Source organism: Myotis daubentonii, chromosome 10 (genome assembly GCF_963259705.1).
Source record: "Myotis daubentonii chromosome 10, mMyoDau2.1, whole genome shotgun sequence".
Lineage (NCBI taxonomy): Eukaryota > Metazoa > Chordata > Mammalia > Chiroptera > Vespertilionidae > Myotis > Myotis daubentonii.
Window position 1 is genome coordinate 73,942,238 of NC_081849.1, and position 20,883 is coordinate 73,963,120.

At 37.3% G+C, this 20,883-nt stretch overlaps 2 protein-coding genes across 3 annotated transcripts in view; both read right to left on the reverse strand.

Moving 5' to 3' along the window:
- LOC132211130 (ubiquitin-conjugating enzyme E2 R2-like) overlaps positions 1–20,883 on the reverse strand; it is a 920,533-nt gene that overhangs the window by 602,465 nt on the left and 297,185 nt on the right. The window lies entirely within an intron of this gene.
- COG5 (component of oligomeric golgi complex 5) overlaps positions 1–20,883 on the reverse strand; it is a 196,409-nt gene that overhangs the window by 34,245 nt on the left and 141,281 nt on the right. Inside the window, exons 13-17 of the mRNA XM_059655688.1 lie at positions 17,839–18,000; positions 15,576–15,675; positions 9,728–9,838; positions 7,571–7,633; positions 2,523–2,626 (exon numbers count right to left, since the gene is read on the reverse strand). Of these exons, the coding sequence (XP_059511671.1) occupies positions 2,523–2,626; positions 7,571–7,633; positions 9,728–9,838; positions 15,576–15,675; positions 17,839–18,000 (540 nt within the window). The remainder of the gene's footprint in view (positions 1–2,522; positions 2,627–7,570; positions 7,634–9,727; positions 9,839–15,575; positions 15,676–17,838; positions 18,001–20,883) is intronic.

Consider the following 20,883-nt stretch of genomic DNA (forward strand, 5'->3'; position numbering starts at 1 on the left):
TGCAGAGGACTTGGGAGGGCAGGTGTTCACCTTTGATTTTCCAAGTGTGTCCCTTAGAGGCTATCCCTACTGTAAAAGTGGTGCCTAATCTTGAATAGTTTAATCCATGTTTACCGTATGTTTCATGTAAGCCATACATATAGGACATGACATATCAGAATTACTAACAACAATATTATAGAAAGGGGGGAAATCATTGCTTTCCTATAGGAACAATATTTTAAATACACTATAAAGCAACAGTGATCCACAGTTGTATCCTTCCATGTATGGAAAATGACCTTCAGTAGAATCTCAAGTATCTGCTGCATATGAACAAGCTGAAATGGAACCATCAAAGGCCATTTGGGGAAAAAACATGGATGTTATACACCTTAAAATAAAGCTTCAATTTCATAATAACCCTACAGTTAAAGAAACAATCTGGCTCACGAGTATTTAGGCAAACTAGTAAGAGCATACCTATTTGGGAAACCAACTTTTAATGTCTAATGTGTTACCTGTAGGCACTAGTTTGGCTCATCAATATAATTATTGAAGTATCTCACCACTCATAAAATAAGACTTTAAAAATCTCTTCATTTTTGCTTACTTTTCAGAGGCACAGATGATTTGCCTAACTGTAACCTTTCAGTTCACATTTGAACGAAGTTCATTTCTTCCCAAATAGGGGTATCAGCAATTTTATATTCTTACTAGAGACCTGGTGCATGAATTCATGCACGGTTGGGGTCCCTCGGCCTGGCCGGTGAACGGGATTAATTGGGGCCGATGGGGGCCGGCCAGCCAGCCAGGGAGGAACCGCGGGAGGTTGGCCAGCCGGCTGCGGAGGGGCCGCAGAAGGGCTCCAGGGAGTGTACAGGCCTCTCATCCAGTCCCGATAGGACGGAAGCAAGTTAATCTACTGGTCAGAGTGTCTGCCCTCTGGTGGTCAGTGCATGTCATAGCGACTGGTTGAGCAGTCGACCGAATGGTCGATCAACCGGATGGACACTTAGCATATTATGCTTTTATTATATTCTTATATCCAAATATTACAGCATTTTTGTGTAGAATCACTTTACCCTTTGGTGCTTCCTACCATTATAAAAAATAGAGACTGACGTTTTACCCTTCAAAAAATACTTTATAAATGAAATGGTAAATGATTTGAAAAATTAAAGGATAGTGTAATAACACACAATTTTTCCACAAACAGACTAGTGGCTGGAAATTTAATAAAGTAGATATCCTTTTAAACAACACGAATATAAAGAAAAACAGGACAGTTCAAAATAGTAACTAAACATGAAATGTTATTCTTGGGAACATTTTTCTCAGTTTGTTGAGATCCTGATTCCAGGTGTATCCTCTGTTTGGCACAAATAAATTTTTGGTTTGGACATTTCTCACATCAACAATAACTATTCCAAATTCTCCATAAAAGGTTTTCTAATATACTGAGTCAAAACCATTTAACTCTACTTAAAAAGACTGCAGCAAACACTGGTTAGGAACTATGATTCTTATTCTCAGGATAATATGATATGGATAAGCATATGAAACAACTATGAAACAATACCAAAATGTTTATGACGAAGTGTGATATGACTACATTAGATTGCCACAAAACTCTGAGAAAGGAAAATCCCTCTGGGAGAGGTTGGCGGAGCCTGCCCTCAAAGCTGGAGCAGGATTTGGATTTGACACAAGGAATACCATGCCTATACGAGAACTCAAGTAACGGTGTTTGTGAAAAGTAAAAAAAAAAGATAAAATTAGAAAGAGATGATGGTACAGACTACTAAAAGTCCTTAAGTGCCACGCTGAGTCCTGTAGATGTTAATGATTCTACACTTCAATGACAGGAGAGAAATAATGAAAACAAGAACTGAAAAAATTTCATCTGCTAATGGTGCTCATCCTATTTAATAAAAGCCTAATATGGTTAAGTGTCTGGGCGTCTGGTCAGCCGTTCAACCAATCAAAGTGTAATATGCTAATGATATGCTAAGGCCACTCAACCGCTCGCTGACATGCACTGACCACCAGGGGGCAGAGAGTCGACCAGTTGCTATGACCTGCACTGACAAATAACGGGCAGACGCTCCGACTGGTAGGTTAGCTTGCTGCTGAGGTCTGGCCGATTGGGACTGAGCGAGACAGGCCAGATACATCCTGGAGCCCTTCCACGGTCCTTCCCGGGCTGGCCAATCTGATGGTCCCTTCCCGGCTGGCCTCCTGCACTGGTGCACTGGTGGGGTCCCTCAGCCTGGCCTGCACCCTCTTGCAATCTGGGACCCCTTGGGGGATGTTGAAGAGGCAGTTTTGGCCCAATCCCGCTGGCCAAACCAAGGGACCCCACTGGTGCACAAATTCATGCACCAGGCCTCTAGTATGAATAAAGTAGGGTAAGGTTGGAGGCCAACTCTGACACAAGAGGAACAAACCCTAGATATTAGGAGACTTCAGGGGATCGGCGTGGAGAGGGGAATGAAAAACAAATACAAAGGCTAGTGAAAATTTTGGTTTAAAGTTATTACCCAGAAAAGTCTTCTTGGTGCATGGTGATGATTATGGCCTCTATAGCATCTCCCACTGAAGTCAGTAAGGGTTGAACAGCATTTCCCATAAGAACATGGATTGTCTGAAAAGAAGAAAAAGGGAGGAAAAACAAAATTGAAGACTAACAAAGAAATCTTTTGATATGAGAAGCATTCTGACTTAAAGTTTTCCTATTTTATCGAAGTAGTTATAATAACTCAACAGAAGTCTGCTCCTCTCCCTAACTGCTGTCAGAAATGATTTTTAAAGCTTAATAATTGTAGAACATGGCACTGAAAAATCTTAACTCCTCCACACTGCTCATTTTAGAAAAAGAGAGGAATAGTGCCACTATGAAGTTTGGAGACATTGTTTCATTGTTACAACTGGGGTGAGCCAGGGTTTTGTTGCTGGCATCTTGTGGGCAGAAGATGGAGATGTTGCTAAACATCCTACAGGACAGTCTCCAACAACAAAGAACTAATATGTCAATAGTGCTAAGACTGAGAAACTGTTCTATAGTGAGATATAACCATTGGTTAGGTTATGCCAAATGCTAGGCCTTAGTTATGGGTTTTTAGTGTAAAAGTACTGACTGGGCTTCAATACTTTTACGCTAAAATCTAAATACTCAAAATAAAAAATTTAAGAACATTATATATGTTATGATTATACACAGAATGAAGATGGATGGCTTTGACTCAGACAAATGATTTCATCCAACAAGAAAAGTTTAAATAGGACCCTTATTCAATAAACTTCTAAATGTCGTCTCCAGCCCTCTGACAACAGGTAGGTTACAGTGATATCAGCGCTCTAGGAGTGCTAGGAGATCATAAGAGAGACAACTCATACTGAGAGGATCTGAAATCCAAAAAGTGTTGCTTGAACTGAATTTCAAAGGACAAATAGGGAAGAACCACTTGACACAGGGTAGGGGTAGGGGGGCTTATGTTAAGGCAGAGGAACCTGGGAAAGCTGATGCATTTGGGGAACTGCAAGCCTTCAATACCGATAGCATGAGGTGCCTGCCTACGTAGGAAAGAGCCAGGCAGCAGGTGTACTCTGCGTAGGGGGCTAAGGAGTTGGGAGTTTATCCTGAAGGGACTGGGAAATCAGTGATGGGTTTTCAGCCATGCAAAAATGTGGTTAAAGGTTTGAATTTAAAGGGAAGTGCATGCGGGGATAGGGCACCAGGTTGGCCATGCCTTAGATCTCCGTTCAGTTCCGAAAGCCTTACTCGCAAAAAGCACTCTTAGTTTGCTCTGTACCTGCATGGTTGATAAGTCAAATGAAGACTAGTGCAGAGTTGGAACAGAGATTGGGCATCCTTCTCCCCTGACTCTCTCCGTTCTGAGGTTTGCCTCTCACTTTCCAGCAGCCTTGGTTAAACTGGGCTCTTTCCCCAGGTTCCTTTGGCCTGAAGGTCTGCAGGTTTCCTTCTGTTTTGTTTTTCTCTTGTTTTTAGCCACCCAGACTTGCCTGAGCCAGGACTGCAGTCACCACTTTTAGAGCAAAGTCACACACAATGAGAAACTCTCTTCTTGTTGCTTGCTCTAGATTTCCACATCCTGCTTTTTCTCATCTCCAAAGCCCTCCAGTAGGCTTTTTGTTTCATTTGTTTTTGTTATTTTCCCCATAATTATTTGTAGCAGGATGTGTAGTTAGATACCCTTTTATATCAGAGTTGGAAACCAATCCTATGCAGTTACAAACTTTCTACAAAGAAAACTACAGGCCCACATGGCTTCATTGGTGAATTCTACTAAGTATTTAAAGAAGAAAACAGTACAAATTCTATACAAAGTCTTACAGAAAATAGAAGAGGATGAAACATTCCCAAACCTAATTGGTGAGGTATTAACCTTATATAAAAACCAAGCAAAGAATTACAAGAAACTATATACCAATATCTCTGATGATTATAGATACAAACATCTTCAACAAACATTAGGTAAATCAAATCCAGGAATACATAAAAAGGGTAATAAATCATAACCAAGGTCAGTCTGATATTTGAAAATAAATTCCTATAAAGGATTTTATTAACAGAACAAAGGAGTAAAACCATGATCATATCAACAGATTCAGAAAAAGCCATTTGATGAAACAATACCATTTATTATAATAAAAAGTTTCCATAAACTAAAACTAGAAGGGAACTTTCTTAATCTCATAAGAGATTAAAACACACACACACATCTTAAAACACACACACACACACACACACACACACACACACACACACACACACACACACAAACCCTCTAGCTAACATTATACTTAAAATAGTAAAATACTGAGTGCCTGTACCCAGTCAACAAGGTCCACTCTCACCAGTTCTATTTAGGACTATAAAACAAGGCATGAAAAGGCAGGCATAAAGGTCAGAAAGCAAGAAATAAAATTGTCTCCATTTGCACATGATGATGGTATACACAGAAAACTTAATAGCTGATGAAGTTTCCTACTTTGGGAAAATATAAAATAGGAAGAGAGCATCTTGGGGAATGCCTTCAAGGATGGGTAGAGTATTAACAACTATGAGAGGAAATTGAGAAAGGAGATAAAATTATATTTCATAAGCTCTTTGCAAAAAAAGCAGGGAATTCTGCCATACATTTTAAAAGGATTTATTTAAAATAACTAAGATGACAAAAATATTGAAGCCTTAGCAATCGGGGATATTCATTCATCTAGAACATCAAAACTTCACAATAAGGAGGAAATGAAAAATTGTCATATATAAACTTAGCAATACAATCACTATCTGCACCATTCAATCACAGTAATAAATGAAACAGGATTATTGGGCCAAGGTGTTTAAATGGTACTTAGAGCTGAGGTGGTTACAATGAAATGACTTGAAATTAAGAGTAATTATGCCATTCATGACAAACTAGATAATGCTTATAACATGATGGTGAATTTCAAGCCTAAATAACATTTGATTTTAGATACAATTTCAAAGAAAAGGCTATTGTATGTCTTTACCTATATTTTCAGTAGATAGAAAAGTATGTTTAATATATTTTCTACCACCTACTAAAACCATAGATTTTTGGTCCTTGGGCTGCAGTCATGTATTCATCATTAACATTCTATCCCTAACTCAAAGTGAGGTAACAAGTTTCATATAATGTTATGAAATACAATTTTATGAAATAGTCTTTTCTTTAAGTAGGAGGGTTTTATTAGTGTTTTCCTTAATGTGTCATAATGATTTTGATAAGCTTGAACTAAAAGGCAAGGTCAAACTGTTAAACTGAGTTCTGTTAACATAAGCAATTAAGTCTCTAATTGGCATGGCCACTGCAAGATGCCTTTGAACTGATTGCTAATCTTCTCAAGGGTGAAGATTAAAGTTTCAGTAAAGTGCAGTGCCCAGCTACATAAGATACTGGTTCTAGTGGGCAAACCTCAGAGTGAGGGCTACAGCCCAAGATGAAGTCAATTTTCCCTGCACTGACCTCAACTCCCAGCCCAAAGTGACTGTTGGGAATAACCTTTGTTGTATATTAAAATTCAGAGAATCCACCCTATATGAATTATCGTCTCCAAGGAATTCTATTTTTAACTTATCCAAAAGATTTTTATTATCAGGAAAAGTGTAGGCACTCTATCTTAATCTTTAGAATGAACTTTCTCAAACATCAATTTAGTGGATCATTATCAGGATGTTTTAAAAAATAATATATGAGTACAGAAAAATAAGAGTGCATCACAAAAATAAGGGAAAGTATTGTTTTGTGAAACCTGTTTTAAGTATGGAAATGTATATAGATGTATATTCTATATATATGTATATGTGTGTATATATATTTATATGTATATATATATGCAATTGTATATGCCGATATATTTATAAATGCTTATGTATTATGTATGGGGTGCCAAAGTAAAATGTATTTCTTATCTTGGGTAGTGATCAAAAAATGTTTGACAGTACTGCTAGAATATAAGGAAAAGATGTGGAACTATAGAAAAGAAAACGACATGTATTTCCTGCTTAGGAGCAAGAATATTAAGACCGTTCGGTTTGTCATACTGACCTGATTTTATACTGTTTTTATGATCAGTAATAAATTGGGCAACTCTTACTAAAAACAATTATTTTATTATGGCAGCTTTAATAATATTTCATGGTAATGAGATGAGCACTCTGCATCTCACATCAACATTGTTTTCCATTAAACTTCCTTAGTAGCTAGAAAGGAGGTATATTTATGTTGGAGTATATTAAAAAGGTAATTTACTCTAGTTTCAAACCTTAGAGACACACTTTACAGTTTTTTAACCTTGGCATTATTGACATTTTGAGCTCTATAATTTTTTTTGTTAATCCTCACTTGAGGATATTTTTCCACTGATTTTTAGAGAGAGTGGAAGAGCGAGGGAAAGACAGAGAGAGACATCAATGTGAAAGAGACACATCGACTGGTTGCCTCCTGCACACTCCCCCACCAGGGCCCGGGCAGGGGAGGAGCCTACAACCAAGGTACATGCCCTTGACTGGAGTAAAACCTGGGTCCCTCTGATTCCCAGGCCGACGTTCTATCCACTGAGCCAAACAAGCTAGGGTTCTATAGTTCTTTTTGTGGAGAGCTGTCCTATGTATTGCAGGTTTAACAGCATCCCTGGTACTAAATGCACCCCTTTCCCAGTTGTGACAATCAAAATGTTTTCAGATATTGTTAAATGTCCATAGGGGACAAAATCAACCTGGTGAAGAACCACTACGTTAACAGGATAATGCTTGCCTGTACTACTTTAAGACACAGTGAATACTTGCTTCTCTTGCTTATGATACAATTATCCTACGTGGAACACAATCTGTAGACACCAACAGAGTCAATATATTTTTAAATTCTAGAAAATATAAACACACATGTATCCTCTCTCTTTAGGATAACTATGAACATGCTACTTTTGGTATATGTAGAGAATTCAGAATTAGTTTTAAAATGTGACATCTCCCACTCATTCAAACAAATAATTCTAAAACCCACTTTGATCTATAGTCAAAGATTCAATGAAATTATTTTACCTTTAGGGCTGAAATTATAGTTTGCTCAGCTGCTGGTGGAAATGAGCACTGACTGGAAACCACCTAAAACAAAGTTTTGATCCAGTTAAACTTTTGTTTAAGCTATTTTTTAAAAATATGTTTTTATTGATTTCAGAGAGAGGAAGTGAAAGGGAGAGAGAGAAAGAATCATCAATGAGAGAGAAACATCAATTGGTTGCTTCCTGCATGCCCCCGCCTCCCCGTCATATGCCCTGACCTGGAAATTGAACCAGCAACCTTTTGGGATAATGCCCAACAGAGCCACACCAACCAGGGCAAAACAGGATGATTACTTTAGAGGAATGTCTCACAAATGTTTTAAAAACGCATTAGCATTGTTCTGGCCGGGTGGCTCAATTGGTTGGAGCTCAGTTAAACTAGGATGAAAAATACTTTCCTGTATAAAGCACATATATACTTCAAATAATCAAACCTTAAAAGGAGCTAGTTTCTATTACTCACTCTACATAGATTTTAATGATAAAGTTATAACTTGAAAAGGTCGGTCTAAAGCCATATTTATGTATTTCTTTAAAAAGTTTCACTCTTCTAGGTTGTAATTTTAAACAGTCTTTAAAATACAAATGTCAGAGCATTTGAGATTTTGCTTCCTATCAATGCTGTCAGTTTGGCTCAAATAAACGCATAACATTTTTTTAAAATAATAATGAAAATAAAATCCAAATGTCAGATTTTTTTTTTTTAATATATTTTATTGATTTTTTACAGAGAGGAAGGGAGAGAGATAGAGAGTTAGAAACATCGATGAGAGAGAAACATCGATCAGCTGCCTCCTGCACATCTCCTACTAGGGATGTGCCCGCAACCCAGGTACATGCCCCCGACCGGAATCGAACCTGGGACCCTTCAGTCCGCAGGCCGACGCTCTATCCACTGAGCCAAACCGGTTCTGGCCAAATGTCAGATTTTTTTTTATAAATCAATGCAAACATTATAAAAATTCTAAAAGCCTCAATAAAAGCATTTAAATCAGGCTAAATAAATACAACACTTCATTGCTTGTGGTGCTTTAGAGTAATAATTAAAGAAAATACATCATTTATTTTTTATTCTTTATTGTTGAAAATACTACAGATGTGCCTCTTTTTCCCCATTGACCCCTTATAGCCCACACCCTCCCCTCTTTACCATACTGTTGTCTGTGCCCATGGGTTATGCATATATGCATACAAGTTCTTTGGTTAATCTCTTCCCGCACACCCCTGCCATGTATTCTTTTTATTTAGTTTTATTATTTACTTTTCTGAGATTCACTAATAACCCTTTAAAATATATTTTGCTTAGTGTGTGAAATGTACATTTTTAGAAACCCCTACTTGATAAAAGGACTTGTTAAGAAGTTTAGTAAGTGAATAACAGTCACATAATTATTCTAAAATACAAGCTAGTATATGAAAGGTCAAGTTTTAAAGAACATCACCTAATCTTTAGCATCCTTCAGGCTTCTAAACACTTATCTCCCTACCTACTGAAACCTTTGAAGATGAGATGATTTTTATATAGCAAAAACAAGTGACTCAAAGTCAAAGATGGGATGAAAGTGTTTTCCTAAGTAATTATGAATACAGTTCATTTTAGACATATACATGAAGGCACACAAGTTAAAGTTCAGTAATTTCTTTAAAAAATGGCAAAAAGAATATATATAGCCATCAGTGATTTTATCATAAAAATTCAGTTTTCATGCAGCTCCTTCACTCTTTTTGTGAAAAAAGAGAACCTTTTGACAAGGAGGGTTTAGAGTTCTTACTCTGTCATTAGCTTTGCTGTAAGTTACTACCACTCACAAGATATCACATTATGCTTTTTAATATGTATGGAACGGATAATTTATCCTTACATTATTTGTTCAATAAACTGGATTATAACAACCAAACTTGAGAATCTATAGTTCATGTGTTTTAAACTGAATGTACAGATAAAAAGTCACACAAATAAAGGCAAGGGTAAAAGACTGTATAAAGAGACTTAATTCCTCGGTTTATTTTACAGTCATCATGTTTTCATTGCATTATTTTGCACAAAAAAAATTAAATAATTCATAAATTGTCCAACTTTGAGGCAAGAAGAAAGAAAAACTTGAAATTCAGTCAAAAACATAAAGATAAAGGTTACCTTTGTTACTGATTGGTGCAATTTGAACAGTGAATTCACTACTGCCACATTTCTCCTCTGCCCTTCCGTAAGAGGCCCAATCACCTGACTTGCATCTCCTTGTGTGGAAAGCTGTAAGAATTCAACACAAAAAGAAATGACCATAATGGCAGAGGTGGGGATGGGGGTGGGATTAATGCCCCTCTAACAAAATGGTAACTGGAAATATTCAGGTCAAGCTTTGGACTTTCAGCATGGCAGGAACCTCTGTAGAGATAACACCACGGATATGGAGGTAACCTTGCACAAGAGAAACAGCCTACATCAATACATCACAGCTGATGGACTCCTGAGGGGGTGTGACCCGAAAGTCTAGTATGTGCTGTTATTTTGATGCATCAGCATATATTCCTGGGGAATACTTTCTGGCAACTGTCAAGGAAAGAAGGGAGGATGGGAGGAAGAAATAAAGGAAGAGAGGAAGGAATAAAAATAAACCTATATTCATGTACATTTGACGATCATCATAATATTCCAATGAAATGAGTGGTAAAAAGAGGTATTACTCTCATTTTTTATAGATTAAAAAAATAATTTTAAAGGAAGTTGCCTAAGATTATAACAATGGTATGAAAGATCAGTAGAAGTGGTATCAGAACTTTCTCCTCCTGACCTTTAACTTACTTCTAAATGAATGACTTTTAGGGAACAGGACCTGGACTGCTTTATGAATCAATCTCAAACTATTATAATTCAATTTTTAAAAAATCCACATATAAATCATTCTCATATTGATCATATTTTAATCCATTCCTCTATAACCATTATTATTTAAAGGCAAATTAAACCTGATCAGGACAAATAAAACATGGTGCAAGTAACTCTATGAATGTGGATGCATAACTCAAACATATGAAAAATTGGCCTTTTAGGAGTGTTCCTAATAGTGAGCCAAATAAAATGTGAGAGAAATACTTTTTTTTTCTTTTGTCTTTCCTTTTACAAACATATACACATATATTTCCAAAATGAAACTCAATTCTCACTTGATAAATTTCTACTTGTGGTAATAAAATACAATTTTTAAAAACATTTAAAAATGGCAATTAAAATAAAGAGAATAATCCTTTGTTGAAGTTACCACCCATGATAACGGCTATTAAGTCAACAAAAGGTTTTGACATCAGGTTAAATAACTGTAACTTATTTAGCCTTTTCTTGTGGACAGTCACCAACTTGCAATCAGGTTGTGTTCTAAAACAACCACTGGTAGTGGGTGGGCCAAAAAAAGCCATAGTTTTCTTACAGAAATTAGGTGAATAATTAAATGGTTAGAATCTCAAAAGAGCCTACAAAATCCAGTTTAACCCCTAAATGGGAAACTAATACTAATAAAACCCTGACCTCCCATGAAACAGCAGGAGATGTGGGCTCTGTGCTATGATGAAGGTGGGGAAGGCTCCTGAATAAGCCACTTGAGAGAATGAAGTGGCAATGGCTAGTGGTGTCAGAGGTTACGGCATATGTTCACCAGTGTTACAATGACCAGTGTTTTTGTGCTATTACCTACTTTGTTTTAAAAGTGACTCAGAGCTAAGATCCTTGAGGGTGTAATGTGGTAGGCAGTCAGACAGACATGAGCAGAGCAAGGACCATGGGCCAGGTACAGAGGCCACCAGGGCAGAAAGCCCCCGGTGCTTAGCAAAGGTTAAAACAGATAACAAGGACCTCCCCCGAGGGTAACCGTCCTCCTCTAGCAGATGTTGGTCATGCGAGTTAGCCCCCCTCACTTTCCATGTGGCTGGTCATGTGGTTCTGACCCTCCCTGGACCTTTCCTCTCCTGGCCTATTGCTAGAATAGCCTCATAAGACCCCCATACAAACCCCTGGCAGGACCACTCCCTTAAGCATTAACCCCAGAGATAACATCTAGGCCTCAGTGGTGTTTCAGCTCCAGGCCCAGAAAAGCAGCCAACCAGAGGAGCGATGCCATGCTGACCTCAGGACCAGCGACCCCTGCCCTGGCGCCAACCTACCAGCGGAGACCCCAGCCCTGAAAGGGCCCACCTGGAAAGCTGCTGAATATTCTATGGAGACCCTCCCTTGGGACCTCCGCTAAAATCCCCACCTTCAAAGCCCAAGGACTGAGGACCCAGCAGCGCCCCCACACCTTTCCAGTCCCTCTCCTTGACTCTTCTCTCTCCTAAGCTCCAAGGGCCCCTTCTTTTGCCTCTGTAACTTGTTTCCTGAGCCCATGTCTTCTGTCACTCACTTCTTTTACCTCCGTGACTTTTTAAATAAACTATCTCTTAGTAACAAAAAAAGTGACTTTATCAGAGCTGAGAAGGGTATATATATATATGGCTGCTTTCCCCTTCTCTCATCTCTTTGGAAACTCCTGAGTTTCCTTTTTCTTTAAATTTTGGTGAGGCTATGAGCCTTCTTACATTGCTAAGGTATCAGTTTTCTCTTTCTGATCTTCTCCTCTCCCCTTATCTTGGTCTAATGTGCTTTAAAATGGGAACTAGAGAACTAATCACACAAAAGCTGGGAGACTTTCCTAGGAAATAAGGGTATACTTTAGGGCATTGTCATTGTGACATCAATTCTGGCAGTTCCGAGGATGCTTGTTTTGTTTTTTAATATATTTTTATTGATTTCAGAGAGGAAGGGGGAGGGAGAAAGAGATGGAAACATCAATGATGAGAGAGAATCATTGATCCGCTGCCTCCTGCACACCCCCTACTGGGGATCGAGCCTGCAACCCTGGCATGTGCCCTGGCCAGAATCGAACCCGGGACGCTTTAGCCCGCAGGCTGATGCTCTGTCCACTGAGCCACACCGGCTAGGGTCCCAAGGATGCTTTCATTTCCTTCTTGGTTCTTATTTATACTTCAGGCCGTTGAATTTGTCAAATATTTGACTTTTGATTAAAAAAAGGAAAGGTTTCCCTACATATTTATGTATATAAAAAAAGAACAGGTTCATTCAATCACTGAACAAATTCAGTGGTGACATTACATCTTGACATCAGACTAAACCTTCACAATTTAAAATCTGTTATCAAAGAGAAGACAATTTGAGATGGGTTCCCTTTTGAATAGTTCACATGTTACCAAAAAGCTGGAAACAAAATCAGATCTTGTTTATACATGAGAGATGACCAAGACCAGCACACAGGAGTAAAATATAGCTTTGTAGTTCAAAGCTGCATTGCTCATAACCTTGTATTTCTGTTACAAAGAGCTTGTATCAACTTACCCTACTCATTAACCTCCTTCACATCTCTATGTTCCTGTCCGTTAAGTCAAAATCTCCACCTGGCTCATGGGGTTTGATAACCACCAAGTGTGGGGAAGGCAAACACAATTGGCAAGAAAGAATCACAGAGCTTTTACTTTATTTTTCTTCAAGGGCTTTATGCTTTTGAACAGATGGAATTTCCACCTACCCACAACCAATCACCAGCTCCTAAACACTGGCCTGTTAATTAAATTTAGAGCCACCAGTCTGCATATTTTTAATTCTTTGAGGAAGAAAGAACTATTTATTATTCACTGTCAGGTATAATGAGCTTTCCCATTTTTCAATAATGAATGCTATAACTAATTTATTAATCAAAGAAAAACTCTTTACATACAAGCATTTTAGAATGCTTCAAAATTCATTATCTGTTCTCCACTCTAAACTTTAATGTGGAGTTGTATTTTAATTCTATCTTGTTTATATGTCCCAAATCAGTCACTATTATTTCTTATTTTATGCAATTAAGGCTTAGATTTATCTACATGTCTACCAATTATTTGTGTTTACTATTACTTCTTGTTATTCAATACTTCCTTTTAAGTAGCCTATGTTCCATCCCCTCTTCTACTCCCTCTATTATAGCCCAGGCCAGGTGGCTCAGTTGGTTGGAGTGTTGTCCCGTACACCAAAACGGTTTTGGGGTTTCAGTTGGATTGTACGGGAGGCAACTGATCAATGTTTCTCTCTCACATCAATGTTTCTCTTTCTCTCCCTTCCTCTCTCTTTAAAATCAATAAATACATACTCAGGTGAGGTTTTTTATTTTTTTAAAAAGTGGGATATAAACTCTTAAATCTCATTCCTTTATTGATATTCACTTTTCCCTCCTGTGATGCCTTCATACGTGTACTATTAAAATAATAATCCTGGCCCTAGCCCATTTGGGTCAGTGGATAGAGCGTCGGCCTATGGATGGAAGGGTCCAAGGTTCGATTCCGGTCAAGGGCACATGCCTGAGTCACAGGCTCAATCCCCCCTAGGGGGAGTGCAGGAGGCAGCCAATCCATGATTTTCTCTCATCAATGATGTTTCTATCTCTCTCCCTTCCTCTCTGAAATCAATAAAAATACATTTAAAAAAAAAGAAAATTTCATTTTAAAAAGTTTAAGGAGCATTAAAAAAATTGATTGATTTTAGAGAGTAAGGAAGAGGAGAGAGAGGGGGAGAGGGAGAGAGAGAGAGAGGGAGGGAGGGAGGGAGGGAGGGAGAGAGAGAGAGAGAGAGAGAGAGAGAGAGAGAGAGAGAGAGAGAGAGAAACATCAATTTGTTGTTCATTTGTTGATTGATTCTTGTATGTACCCTGACTGGGGATCAAATCCACAACGTTGGTGTATCAGGATGACACTCTAGCCAACTAAGCTACCTGGCCAGGGCCACTTAAAATTTTTTTAAGTCAACAAGTTTCTGTTAACCTTTAGCACAGTAGGTTTGGTAGCCATAAGTAATTTAGGGTCACAGATTATTTGACCAACAGTATAAATTTAATCAGATGTTTGTCGATATATTTTTATTTTGTCAATTCCTTTTGCCATTATTGCCTTAACTGAAGTCACAAGTTACCATTACCACTGCTTCCTCCTGCTGGAAAAAATGTAAAATATTTCCTATTAATGCTGGCTCTTCCTTCTAATGTTGTTCTTAGGTGGGATCATCTCATAAGGATTATCTTTCTCACATTTCAATAATTACCCTAAACTCTATTAGATATAGTACTGAATTTCATTTATAGAAATAAAACAAGCATTAAACATCATAATAAAGCTTCTATAAAAACACCCTTGGGAGAAAAATTAGTCATCGAATTACCTACAAAGAGCTTTGATTATCTCTATAGGGCCAGTTTTCAAGAAACAAAGTTTAGGAAAAGAGGCTTCTAATTTATTTGCCAAGGCTACAAGAACAATTGAATGGAAAATAGTACCATATTAATATGCAAACAAAATGTGACCATCCTAATAGGAAGCCTCATGATATGACTGTTATCAACAAGGATCATTTCATACAAATTCCTTCAGTTCAATTTGTTACCAACCTACCTAAAAATTATTCCAGCACCAACTGGAACTACTGGGACATAGGTAAAACCAGATTACTTTATTTTCTGACATTTCAATTAGGAGCAGTCAGAGAGGCTAAAAGATATGGCTGACTACCCTATAAAGACAGGAGAGATGTCAGATTTTGGCACAGTCTCTAAAATTAGTTCATAAACGGCAGTTAAATATATACTAAAGCCTTGGTGTTTAGATTTCAGTGAGGACCCATATGTATTAGTTAAATGTGTGCCTAACTTTAAAATATTAATGTACAGAATTAAGATTATGATTCAATTACATAGCTATTGCTTTAAATACATGCAAACAGCTGAAAGTATAACTATGGTAGAATAGCCATTTTTTTAATAAATGCAACCTTTTTTCTGGTTTAAATTCACCAGAAAGTTTCAAAAGTTCACTAAAGTAAATAAATTTTCAGTGAATTCACTATTAATTATTAGTCCAGGATTGTATAATTAGTAATTTTAAACAAAATCATGAAAGTTTATAGAAGGGATATCACTTACTAGCTGTTCTGATTTTACACCATATAACTGGATGGTCTTGGCCACGTTTTTTGACACAGCTAATGTGAGGTTTGCATCAACAGCAGCTACATTTAGTTCACTGGAGAAAACAAGAGCAGACTTTATTAGCAGCACTGTTCATGAGCAAAGTAAAGAACAACATATAAACCTAAAACCAACAAGCGATATAGTAATTCTTTTTATAGATTTCATTGATATCAAGAATTGCATTGTTTCAATTTCCCTCCTAAATTCAGCATTAGAAAACAAGTGCTTTGAGATGGCTTGGTTAATGACCAGTTTCTCATTAATGAAAGCATACCACTGTGGATTTAGGCAGTGATTATGAGAGTAAATTGTGTACAGATTTTAGAAGTAGCACTCTGAATACTGATAAGTGCAATTAGAGACACTGCATATCACAGACATCTGCAAGGAAATGACAGCTCTTGAATGGAAATGATGACCTTGGAAGGACATGGGCTAAAAGTATAAATTAAAGGAGATACATTAAGACATTCAGTTTCTAGAAATTATGCCAATTCATGCTATTTTGTGTGGCTCTGTAATTATATCAAAAGCATAGCAAGAATTTAATTTTGAATTATTAAAATAAGTTTATTTTCAACTTTAACATTGAATTAATTGGGACAGCTGAGCTATCAACCAAAAAAAAAAAAAAAAAAAAGTGAAAATACCAGGAGCTAAAAATTGCATAAAAACCCAGATAGAGGCAGAAACCAGGAGAAGTAATTATTGTATCTGAAATAGCAGAATAAATTTGGCACCAGATTCTCTATATAAAGAAAATGAAGGACTTTGAAATAACACTAGTACATACTATGTGTGACAGAAATGCCTTTTCATACAATAGTGAGACATAATGTCTTTAATGTTCACTTTTAAACAATGGCATAAGTATGCTTCGTAAGCTCCACATTATACTTGATTACAGCATTGTCAAGCTGCATAGAGCAAGGGGAGAGATGCTCCTTTAATATTTCCATAAGCAGGTCAAAGAGACCAAGCTGAAGCCAGGACTGTTTTTGTCACTACCATGCTACACAGCTAACAAATAAATTAGGGTAGAAAAAACCTAGAGTCAGGACTTTGGAATGTCATGGTAAGTGTGGAGAGATTTGGGATAAAAATGCTGGGCAATGTAGATGCTTTATAGGAATATTTGTACCTGGAGAGATGCTTATGTAAATTATACCTGTGGCTTTTTAGTCTTATTCTCACATGCCTCAGAATCACTGTCATCAGATTTGAAGTCTAAAAGAATCTAGACATTTCTATACTGTCATCCTATATTGGTTAACTACTATTTTTACTCCTCAAAGTGTTCATCTATAAATGTAAAAACCTACTGTTAAGACAATTTGTTAGCTATTATGGGAACTGAGATAGTTGCAGTTGCAAATTAATCTGGGTCAACTGTAAATTTCTGAAGGCAACATTATAATTACATTGTCTGCTAGCATTCAGGTGGCACCTCTGCTAGGCTACCTTCCCTTTTGGGAATTTTAAAAGCTGCCACATTCACTTAGAAAACTTAAAATAGCAAACACAAGCAAGCTAGTGAGGATTATAATCCTGCATATGCCATGAAGTACTTTGTGAATTTAAGAAAGAAACATTAATCTCTATGGTTTAGCTTCTCAATTTATAAAATTATTCCTATACTTTCCTGTGTAACAGAAATTTACTATAGCATAAAGAATTTGCATCATTGACAAGATACAGAATAATTAGAATAGACTATTTTTTTACAGTATTTAAAAAATGGTTTCATTAATTGGAATCTTAAGTACTTTATGTGCACTCATTCACTACAAAACTCTTGATATAACTGCAGGACTAATCTATGTATATAAAAGGCTAAGTGACTGTCCGTCTGTTCATCCATCCGACTGGCCAGTACATACAACACGCACTGGCAATTTAAAAATAAACATTGAAAAAAAAATAAACAAACATTGACTTGCGATACATATAAAGTCTTGCTGGTACCAATCGCACGTGTGTGTTTCGATCTGTCATTGTTGATCGTGAATTTGGTTGACACTTCTATTATAGAGAAAGGGCGAATAGAGATTAAAATATTTCTTCTAATTAATTTCCTTTCAATGTGCACAAATCCGTGTACTGGGCCACTAGTTACTCAAATAATTTAAGATAAATTAAAATATATTGCTTTCATACATGACTAACAAACATGGCAGGCATTTTAATAACATGCCATTATATTAAAAATACATACCTTGCTATAGTTTTAATAATACCTTCCAGTTCATCTGAAGAAGGAGGATTACGACCACCAGGAGGGAAAACCAAGTTGATAGGGTCAAAGAGTCGAGATAAGGACTTTGATAGATAAGCAGCCTCATAGGGTTGTATTGAGTCTTTTAAAGCCTTTTCTGGACTGTGGAAACAAAATGTATTAAAAATGAATTTAGGCTGCAAGTGCCTTTCTTAAAAAGCAAATCTAAATAAAATGTAACTCTACATGCAGAAAAAGCAGAAATTTTGTTTAAATATAAATAGAAATACATTTCATAATTAAACATTTATTAAGGACTAAATATTTTAATTTATACATAAATCCTAGGTATAAATATAACATACACCAATACCTACTGAAGTAAGTCTGTCATTTGAAACTCAAAGACTAACACTGTAAAATCTTCTTAATTTCTAATAGGGCTATACCTTTACTTAGCAAATCCTATCTTTACAGTGTCATGTCTCCAGAGAACTGTTCCACTAGCTGTGATTTTCAACCTTTTTCTTCTCATGGCACACATGGACTAATTACTAAAATTCTGCAGCACACCAAAATATATATATTTTTGCTATTCTGACAAAAACAGAGGTATAACTTTTATTGATTTACTGGACAGCTGAACGACTTTTCAGTCATCATTCCGGACGTCCTTCTGGACAAAGCCATGGCGCGGGAGCCAAAGCAGAGGCAGTTAGAGGCGATCAGGCAGGCAGGTGAGCAGTTAGGGGCGATGAGGCAGACAGGCGAGTAGTTAGGGGCAATGAGGCAGGCAGGGTGGTTAGGGATGATCAGGCAGGCAGGCATGCCAGCAGTTAAGAGTCAGCGATCCCAGATTGCGAGAGGGTGCAGGCTGGGCTGAGGGACCAGCCCCCATTCCTGTGCATGAATTTCATACACTGGGCCTCTAGTACTTATATATAAGGATTTCTGGTACCAAGAACTAACTAATCAGATGCAACCTTATTATGCAACATGACCAATAAGATGCAACTCTATTATATGACCTATATATTTATGGTTCAAGACAGGGCATTCACACTGGACAGCTATTTTGTGTGAGCTGTTGTCACTTTTTTATTTGACAATCTAAGGGAAAAGAGGTAAGTGTCCCTGACTAAATAGTCAGGTATTGCATGTTTTAAAAATTCTTGCAGTTGCCCTGGCTGGGTACTCAGTGGTTAGTGTGGTTTGATACGTCAAAGTTGCAGGTTTGATCCCAGGTCAAATCAACCAATGAATGCATAAATAAGTGGAACAATCTCTCTCTCTCTCTCTCTCTCTCTCTCTCTCTCTCTCTCTCTCTCTCTCTCTCCCCCCCTTCTTCTCTCTCTAAAATCAATAAATAAGTAAAATTTAAAAAAAGAAGACTGTAGAGGTTTCCTTACAAAATGAAAAATTAAACAATCTTGCGGTACACTGGTTGAAAATTGCTGCACTTGCTCAATCCTTTTCACCCATAGCTGGCACCTCCCATAAAGCTCACTGACTAGCAGAGAAGTATACATACAGGTCTAGGTTTTTATCTGCCTTCCCATGCCCAAACTGTTACTAATAAGAATGAGGAGAAAATAAAAAGTATTTGTTAACGTCCTACAATCACATAAATACTCCCCACTGGAGTTCTAAGCTAATTTGTTTTACAATATTCTTCACAAAAGAAAATGTAACCTATTAAACACTTCTTTTCCTCCGTACTCTTCCTATGCCTTTAATTATTTGTGTTGATTTTCATTTAGCAGTCCAATTATTGAGTCTTAGAGTTTTCCCTTAACAATTATCAAATATATCATCCCTGTTTATGATCCTTTTACCAGCCCTACCATTCTCTTTTGCCCTGCCACTGTCTTTTTCTTTTTCTTAAATAAATCCCCCTTCATCCTAAATATTAACCTTGAAAACAAATGACCTGCTCCTTCCTGTATACAAAGCCTGGCTTTCTCCTTTCCCACTCTTTCTGATCAACTGACAAGACCTAGATGTCAGAATGCTCTTGGCTCTGTGTCATAATTCTATGGTTATCACTTGATACTTTCTCATTCAATAAGTATTTCACTCGACACATATTTACTGGGAATACCGTATACCAGGCCCTTTTTAAGTGCTGGGAAGATACAGATTTAAAATGCTTAAAACTCTAGTAAAGAAATATGCAGGCTGCCCTGACCAGTGTTGCTTACTGGTTGGAGTTGCCCCCGACACCAAAGGGTCGCAGGTTCGATTACTAGTCAAGGGCACACGCCTGTGTTGCAGTTCACTCCCTAACACCTGGTGGGGATGCGTGCAGGAGGCAACCAGTCGATGTGTCTCTTTCACACTGATGTTTCTCTCTCTGTCCTCTCCCTTCCACTCTTTCTGAAAAGTAATGGAGAAAATATCCTCAGGTAAGGATGAAAAAAAAAGGAAATATGCAGGTAAAGTATAACAGATGAAGACAGAAAGACCACAATGGGAAAAGTGAAGAACTAGTGCCTAAATCTGTTAGAAGTAATCCTATACTGAAGTCTATGGCATCTCTTTAAACATCTTCTGTTTTTCCTTCTGTCATTTATTAACCGTAAGAAATGTCTTCCCCAACACAATGCAATATACAACATACAAGATGAAGTACTTTACTGTAGAATTGTACACCTGAAGCCTTTAATTCCATAAACCAATGTCAACCCAATTTAAAAAAAAAAAAAAAAGCATCTTCCCTCTTCCACAGAAACGTTAGCCCTAGCACTCTTCCTGCTCTCCAGTGCTCTAAGGGTCCTTGGGGGCTACTATGTCAAACAGGTAACTTTTTTCACTTATTTCTGTTCTGTGCCAGGAATCCATCTACCTTTATTTTATCTCTACTATGGAGCTTCCTTATATCTGAGCCAACATTCTGAACTGCTGCAACTCTAAGATCTCTAAGATTGGGAACTTTTCCACACTCCGAATCTCCTCTATTTCCCTCCCTCCTACAAATACTATTAAGCCTTTACAATTTGTCAAGGACCTCCTAAATGTAGGAAATGTAGCTATGAAGTCAGCTCA